The 8,807-nt window shown below is 38.3% G+C and overlaps 1 protein-coding gene across 1 annotated transcript in view; it reads left to right on the forward strand.

Moving 5' to 3' along the window:
- The window catches only part of LOC132615966 (protein ILITYHIA), a 56,846-nt gene extending 48,888 nt beyond the window's left edge, over positions 1-7,958 (forward strand). The window contains exons 55-59 of the mRNA XM_060330563.1: positions 4,647-4,841; positions 5,377-5,556; positions 5,655-5,787; positions 6,184-6,262; positions 7,580-7,958. Coding sequence (XP_060186546.1) covers positions 4,647-4,841; positions 5,377-5,556; positions 5,655-5,787; positions 6,184-6,262; positions 7,580-7,622 — 630 coding nt within the window. The 3' untranslated portion in view covers positions 7,623-7,958. The remainder of the gene's footprint in view (positions 1-4,646; positions 4,842-5,376; positions 5,557-5,654; positions 5,788-6,183; positions 6,263-7,579) is intronic.
- Positions 7,959-8,807: the final 849 nt, after the last annotated feature.

The following is an 8,807-nucleotide window of genomic DNA, read 5'->3' on the forward strand; positions in this document are numbered from 1 at the left end:
GCTTCGGTTGATAATAGCAATCTAAAGGACCTTTCACACTGGAGGTTGGTCCATAAGTTGTCCGTTTTTGTGATTTTGAACGAACGGACAAATCAACAGCTTCACCTTCTTCTGTTTCATCATCGTCGTCGTCAAGATTAGTTACAGTTGGTTGATGTAACATTTGACGTTTTAGTTCCTTTTTTCCTTCGACATATGTTTTTATTTCTTCCCTCACATTCTCCGGACATCTTAGACAGCGTGCAACATCGCTAAAGGTACCAATAAGATGTTGTTTGTGGCGAAAGATTCCTCCTTTAGTTATCTTATCACAAAACAAACACATAACTGCAGTCCGATTGGTCTCACTAAGTTTTTTCCCATACTTCCAAGCTGGGTCTTCGGACATTTTTTAATTGCTGTTAAGATTTAAGAAAAATAATCAGGAGCAAATATTTTTTTGATACAAAATCAGCAGAGAACACAGCCAAACAAAGCAGAAAAAGTACTCTGGAAAAGAAAGAAAAAAGCAGAACTGGAAAAGAAAGAAAAAGGCAGAACTGAAAACAGAGCATATATAGCAGCAAACCAGAGCAGAAAAAATCAGCAGCAAAAAAGAAGAAAGAAAAAACAGAACGAATGTGAAGAAAAAAACAGAGCAAAAAAGAGAGCTTGAAAGAAGAAGAAAGAAAGAAAGAAGAAAGGCAGAGCAGAACCCTATAATTCGAGAAAAAAAAAAACAGAGCAAATGTGGAGAAAAAAACAGAGCAAAGAAGAGAGCTTGAAAGAAGAAGAAGAAGAAGAAGAAGGAAAGAAATTACCTGAAAGTGGAGAAGAAGAGCTGCTGCAAAACCCTAGCTGATTGTGCAAATAAAATGTCTCAAAGTGGCGCTGAGGATTTCAATTAACTGGACTAATTATTTTATTAAAATTGGCCCAGACTTTTTATTTTATTACGATTTTGACCTGGATGTATTATTGTATTAAAATTTTGACCTGGACTTATTATTTTATTAAAGTTAACCTTTCAAAAAACAGCCCACAACATAAAGCGGACGCTTCAGCCGCTTCACCGCTTCGGTCTCTGAAGCGTCCGCTTAATTGGGTAGCCTCCGCTCCGCTTACCTGAAGCGACAAATCTTCGCTTCACCGCTTTAAGCGAAGCGTAGCGGTGAAGCGCCCGCTTTCCTGAACACTAGTTCCACTGGCTTCTAGACATGCATAACTTGCCCATCTTCCTCCCCAAATATAATTAACATCATCTTCTACATCCCCCTCAAGCTTTGTTTCCTGCAAACATATAATGTCTGCACCCCAATCAAGAATAGAATTCTTCACCAACCTCCTCTTATCCATGTTATTTAATCCCCTCACATTCCATGTGACTAATTTGAGCTTCATTGATCAATTAAAGTTAAAGCCCTTCCCGTGCTCCTATTTCCATCACTTTTGAATTTAACATCAAAAGAGACCAGTCCCTTCAGTTCTTGTGTCCCCATGAACCTGCTCTTCTTAATATTAATCTTTGATTCCATCTTCTTTGCTTGTCTACTACTATCAATCTGCAAGAGAAGTTCCATGGCTTCTTCTTCGTGCCCCTGAAAGTCAACTCCAAACAATTTGTTTAGCTTGAGTAAGTATCGGCGGACCCAAATAGGCGTATCTATTTCTTTGTCTGAGCATCCATCTTGTTGATGAACCAAAATTGGTTCGGCATCCTCAACTTCCCAGATTTCCCCACAATTCCCCAATTTTGCAGTATCGCAAGTAAGCTTTGGTTCCTCCATTACTGTGATAGACGTCTCTCCGCTGGTGTTCACCAGTCGTTTTTGTTCTCCCTTTTTCGAGCTTCTTCTAACGTAGGTCGACGATTCTCTGCTCGTCGAGTCAATACGTGAAGAGTCCACTAATATCCTGTTAGAAATAGGAGTAGAAGGGGAATATTGTTGTTGCAACACATCCGCATATGTGTCTTTGTAACCCTCTTCTTCAATCATATGTAATTCTGCATCTTTCTCTCGGAATTTCCCCCCGTTTTCTTCCTCTGCTCTTCCCTTACCCCCAAAATTTCTGCATGCATCACATTTTCTGAATAAGAATAAGTCTCACTTGGCACTTGTTGAATCGCCTGGTTCTGTTCTGGATTAGAGAATTCCAGTAGTTCAGCCAAGGATACTCCTCTTGTTTCTTCCACGGGCTTTACCAGAATATCATTAAAAATGACTTGGGCTACTAGATCTGGCCCAAGCTTATTTTTAAGAGACTTTTTAGGTCTGGCTGCAGACTTTAGCCCTAAATTATCTATAAGAGTATCAGCTGTTCTGGGCCCAAGTAAAAGGCCCAATTTAGAAAAGAAGTCAATTAAACCCTCCACCTGTGGGTCACGTGCTCTTTCCATCACAATCTGGCCAGCTGTAACACTAGTACTGCCCACGTGATTTCCCACCAAATCCCTAAAAGTACGCCTGTCAAGTACGTCCTTTACAGGGTTTGATCGATTTGTCCAGTGGGTATTTGCATGGTCCAGTTCTGCGACTTCTTCCTCCTCAACAGCGACTGGCTTCTCTTTTTTTCCGGTGACCTCTTCTTTTGAATGTGAAATTAGGTCAAACCTTGTCTGACTCTCCACCCAGATCGGGATATAGAATTTAACACCATCTCTCTCGATGACTACCTCGTTTGGTGTATTCCGACCGTCGCCTGCGATTTGAATCCTTGCCCATTTTAGATGATTTTTTAATTCAGTCTCTTCCTCCGTAGCAATCCACCCACCACACAAATCCCCAATTTCTTGGAAGATTTTTTGGGACCAAGATGAACGGGGACTCCGATAGCTCTGATCCAAGTGTTTTTAACTGGAGTATCATTAGATATGCATCCAGCTATGGGGTTGCACCACTCTAAATAAAATTTAGAGTTCTTCCATCTCCATTCTGCTTGGAGTGTCTTCTCTGCCATATTTCTATTAGGGAACTCGAATAGAAATAGGTCATCCATCATCTCATAAATATTCACTCCGATGGCTGCTTTCCAGTTAGCAGAGGTCCACCTCCTGATGTCTGATAGAGTGGGTTTCTCTGAGGTTTCCTTCCCCAGATACCCAACTACACATCTATTCAGCAAACCAACATTCTTTGATCTAGATGATTCAGAGATAGAGATGTGACCTTCCTTGGAGCTGACAGTAGCTTCGCGAAGGCTTTTTGATTGCCATTTACTCTCTTTAACAGCTTTTGCATAGGGGTAGTTGGCTTCAGTGATTCTCGGAGGCTCAACCATCTCCTTGCGTGTGGAGCATTTAATGAACCTTTCTATCTTAAATGCAATGTCTTTCCAGCCAGCATTCAAAGCTGCTTCAGGAATAATTAACACCGACCTTCCTTCCCCTTGTAAGGATAAAACACTCATATATCTGCCATGAGCATTGTACTTTCTAGTACAAAAATATTCTGTCATGTGGTCCTTAGTTCTCCATCTTCTGACCACTTCTTTTAGAGTGAAACAGATCCACTCCATGATCTTATTGCTCATGGATGAACGTCTCATCATATTGCGGCTTCTTTCCACCCATTCGTACCAAATATTCCTATCGGATGACCATCTGGTGATATCAAAGGATTTAAATCCCGCGTTGAAGTAAATTCTGCTTTCCCCCATCTCCAATAACCACTAGCCAAGTATGAAATAAAAGGTTTGAATCAGTGTCACAGAAGGTGAAAACTGGATTAAGGTTAATAAAAAAAGGGTTGACTCCGGCGGAAGATCACCAGAAAGGTATTCTGCAATCCTAAGTAGTAGGAGAGAGAAAATTCTCGGGAAAAGTGCCTGGGAGCATTTTAGTCCTGTATTAGTATCCATTTATTAGTATGCTATTTTTCACGGAGACACTTTGGTTGGTGATATTGCTTTCCCTCTCAAATACACATGGCTTTATCCTTTTTCTCATCTTTGTAAGGCCTTCAAATACCAGTGACTTATTAATGTGCTAAACAAATATTTGACTATTGCATTATTAGTTCTTTTTTACAGTAGGTGTAAACTTTCTAAAATGACAACTTTGCTTCAGTACCAAGCAAGTTGGGGTCGGCTGTTTGAATTCTCACTGACCATGCAGCTCCATTTGATAGGTGTAAACTTTATGATGTAAAAATGTTGTTGAGGTGGTAGATTTTATCAGCTCCTTTAATCTAAGTAGGGTTGCTTTTGGTGATGCATGTGTAATACCAGGACTGTTTTGGTGCTTTTTGTAACAAAATCATACCTCACCTACCTTCTCAAAAAGTGTAGGAAGAGCAATCAAAACCATTTTCATTCTTCACTTTGCAAGAGAATTGTGCCTGAGATTATCGGAGCAATGTGATGAAAGTTTAGGGGAGTTTTACTTCGTAGATCTAACTATTGAAGTCTAGGGGGATTTGTTTCAAAGGATTATTTATTAAGCAGAGACTATGATGTATCTGTATAGGCAGATCAGCAGAAATTGTTTCAGATAAAGTTGTGTTTGTATATTGGAATCAAGCCGAATTAATCGGTTTCTTTCATAACATCAGCTTAACTGAACTAAGATGTTTGATTTTTTATTAGATTGATTCTCAGGCAGTTTCATGGACCTAAAACTGTGTCATTGAGATTTATTGTCATTTATCCCGCTTTTTATGATTGTACAGTACCTGGAAGATGGACAAGTTGTTGAAGTACTTGATGAGCTGTCAAAATCAGCATCATCATCTAGCTGGTGCTCAAGGCATGGAGCAGTACTCACTATTTGTTCAATGCTTAAGCACAAACCTGACATAATTTGTGCTTCATCATCATTCCCATTGATTGTAAAGTGCCTCAAAAGCACCTTAAATGATGAAAAGGTATGTCTGACATATATTCTTTTACTCTATAACTATAATTTGTTTTGTTAAAAAATTGCATTATTCCGTTTTCCATAGTAACTTGAATATTTTGTTTCCTGTATATCTTTGATCCAATCCTGGAAACAAAAAGAATTCCACTTTCTATTGCCTTTACTGAAGGGAAGGTGTTTCTCTGTTTGAACTGAAAATCAATGAATTGGTGCTTTTTTCTATCAAGTAAATCAATAAATCAGTGTTATAGTCCAAACAAAAACACTTATGTCTTCTTTTTAATACCTGAAGCATCTCTTTCTGGTTGAGTTACTTCACTATTTTTTCAATTTTCTGTACGTTAAACATCCACGAGAGGATTCAGATTTTCATTTTATTATTACATGATGTTAACATTCACAAAGCTTTTACTCTGGAGAGTAAATTGCAGATGCAAGCAATAAAACTGGAAATGCGTACAGTGTAATTTTCAAAAATAGTAAAACTTATTTTATTTGGAAATCTGATGGTTTTTGTTTGTGATTGCTCCTTTATTTGTTAGTTCCCTGTTCGTGAAACATCGACGAGAGCATTGGGGTTGCTTCTACGTCAACAAATCCGGAGTGATCCTTCAAATGCTACTTTACATGTGGAAACTCTGGGATCCATAGTGTTGGCCATGCAGGATGATTCAAGTGAAGTCAGAAGACGGGCCTTATCTTCATTGAAGGCAGTTTCAAAGGTTCGTGCTTCTGAAATAACTGACATACATCAGAATTTGTATTCGTCAGTAGGCTCAACCTTTTTTTTGAAGTAACATTGATGTTTTCTATCTTACAGGCCAATCCTGGTGCCATTGCCATACATGTTTCCAAATTTGTCCCTGTTCTGGCTGACTGCTTGAAGGATGGAAATACACCTGTGAGACTTGCTGCAGAGAGATGCGCCCTGCATGCCTTACAATTGGCAAAAGGTATTACCTTTGCATTTTCTGTCCTGTGGCATCTTAGCATTCTGATTCTAATATAATTCTCTTCAATCCTGTACTTGGTCATATGTGTTTATTGATTTTGTTGTAATGCTTATTAAGCTGTTCTGGTGCTTGCTGACTATGTTGCTCGGACTTTCCAAAAATGTTGCCACACCCGTGTCGGATCCTCGAACTAGTTTTGGAGGATCCGACACGCACCAATCAACATTTTTGAAGAGCCCGAGCAACATAGCTTGCTGATCCTTTTTACGTACGTGTTTGCCAATTTTATTGTTATGCTTAAAAAGCTGCTTCTAGTGGTCGCTAATCCTTTCAATTTATTAGTCCTCTGGTTCTGGTTTGGCAAGGGTCTAAACGTTCCTTTTCTTGTGTTTGCAGGTACAGAAAATGTTCAAGCTGCACAGAAGTTTATTACAGGCTTGGATGCTAGACGAATAGCAAAGCTCCCTGAACACAGGTGAAGTGTTTTTAATCACTCTAGATCTGTAGCCTCCTATTCGCGGATACTTTGCTTCTGATATGTTATCTCGAATTTATCTCTTGCATTCTGGTTTAATGTCTTACCATTCGAAAGTAATTCCTATCACAGAAATTTTCTTTAGCTTCTTCTTTACCAGTTTTACTGTGTCACTTGTTACTGCTTACTCTTGTCTCCTGCATGAGATTGATTTACCATTTTCTGTTTGGTTTGCTAAACTACTTTAAATCAGTATGGAGGATACACCTGCTATCAAATTAGTGCCATTTGAGAAATTAATTGTGCAGAGATCATTTACTCAATTGCATGCGAAAATTAAAAAAATGGTCCCTATGTTTGGGGGTAGGTTTAAATTAGCCCGTCAAATATAGTACTCGTGAGTAAATTTGATCCTTTAAGTTTGCCAAAAATGGCACGTTTGGTCTCCGTCAAATATTTAATAAAATTTGGTAAGGGGAAGTGTGGAAAAAGATCATATAACAACACCGGGTAAGCCCCATCAAATCCCAGAAAAAGCAACCCAACAAGCTGCACCAGACACCAAATGTAGACCAAAATACAAGATACTGCAATAAATGTACCTCCAAATGTGAGTGCCCCTTAAATCTTTATTTTTTTCATATTTCTAACATCCAGAGTCTGATAAAATTTTGATGGAGACCAAGAGTGCTCATTTTTGGCAATAAAGGATCAAAGCTGTTTGAGTGTATATTCAAGGAACTACTTTAAACCTGCCCCAAAGATAGCTGACCATTTTTCTCATTTTCTCTAAGTTGCACCCTATTCCATGTAATCCTTTTATCTCTCATTACTTGACGAGTTCTTGTTTATTGGTTATCTACATTATGGAGTAGCTCTCCTCCAAAGAAGATTGCTATTAGTTTTAACTCTTTGGTGACCGTATGAGGTTTGTATCTCTAGCGCCACAGTCCAATCTATGGATTTACCTTTCTTGTAGTCCACAGTGAAAATTCTCATTTTATTGATAATAATAAATTACGACGGCCAACTGTGCACGGTTCAAAATCGGTGGTAATGGTCCCACTGTTGTGCCCTTTTCCACTTGATTATTAGGCTTTTAGTCCACGGCATGATTCGAGCTCGTGACGTACACCTAACCAACTCATATTCGCTGCACTTTCCACTGAACCAAATCCCTGGGGGCATCTTTGTCGTTCTCTTGTCTTAGCTGCTTTATCCTGTGCACACTTTTAGCATTTACTTTATTTGCTTGTATTTGGGCAGCTGTGCCTTTAACTGGCTCATTATATTCTGACTTTATTCATGTTGTTGCAGTGATGACAGTGGAGATAGCGACAATGACACGTCAAGTGGCTAACAAGCTTATGACTGTAAAGCACTTTTTTGCCTTCAGATTACTTATCGTCAAGGTCGGTGAGAGACAGAAGTTAGAAGCAGAAATTTTTCTTGAGATTTAATATTTACAGTAACAATCACATATATATATATATATAGATAGATGCGTAAGCAAATAAGGACGAGTTTGATATTTGCCAAATTTTGACACCGGGTGGATTTTGCTTCCGATATCTCTTTTGTACTTGTGTATTATTGAGATTAAATAGCCTTTGAGGAAAGGCAGGGAGCTGACATTGTATAAATTTTGTAAATTTTCTCCAATTAGGAAATCACCATATCTATTTCGACCGAGTTAGTACCCATTTTTCCATTCATTTATTACCTCTGCTACAAAACTTACCACTTTGATGGCCAGTATAGACTAGAGAAGCAATTTAACAATGGTGGAAAGGGTCCGCTGTGTTTCGATCCTGCGATTTAACTTTACTGTTACATGTTCTATTTGCTGGAGGAGGGTATGTCATTACAGTGCAGATATCAACTTCAGAAAAACTCTATTCTGATTGTTATCTAGAAATGGAGAAATACAAGACTATTTGGTTCACAAATTGCAGTTAGAGACTTGCTCAAATGAGTTCATATCTCGGAATTTATCTTTTTTTCATCCTGAGTTAGCACTTTAAATTGACTTGAAAGTTCAAATTCTCGTTTCCTCAAAAAGAGAATTTTCTTGCCAAGTTGGTATTATTGTACGTAACTATTCCGCTTTTGCAGTGAGATGCCAAACGACTATGATCTCATTTTCCTCAACATCATATCTAGAGTCATAACTATACATGTTGCAATTTAATTAATGTATAGTATTAATCATTTGTGCGATTTGTATTGTTGGTATGTGGCGTATTCCAGATGTCCTTTTTTTAATCAGTTGAATAATAGTAACAAAATTTTGAATTAGTTTTTTGCATGAAAAAAAGTTCAAATCCTGAATTATTGTCATGTCTGTTTGGTTACCGTGTCACTCGATTGAGATCATATATCCTATAATGGAACATAATATCTGTGTGCGTTGTCCAGTCATAGATATAAAGGTCACTCTTGAGATGCAATCACCTTAAAGCTTACTCTTCATCTCTACCTCAGATAATCATCTGACCATTATTCTCTTTGAGGCGAAGCATACAACACCCAATTGTCTCTAACA

This window comes from Lycium barbarum, chromosome 10, assembly GCF_019175385.1.
Source record: "Lycium barbarum isolate Lr01 chromosome 10, ASM1917538v2, whole genome shotgun sequence".
NCBI classification, from domain to species: Eukaryota; Viridiplantae; Streptophyta; class Magnoliopsida; order Solanales; family Solanaceae; genus Lycium; species Lycium barbarum.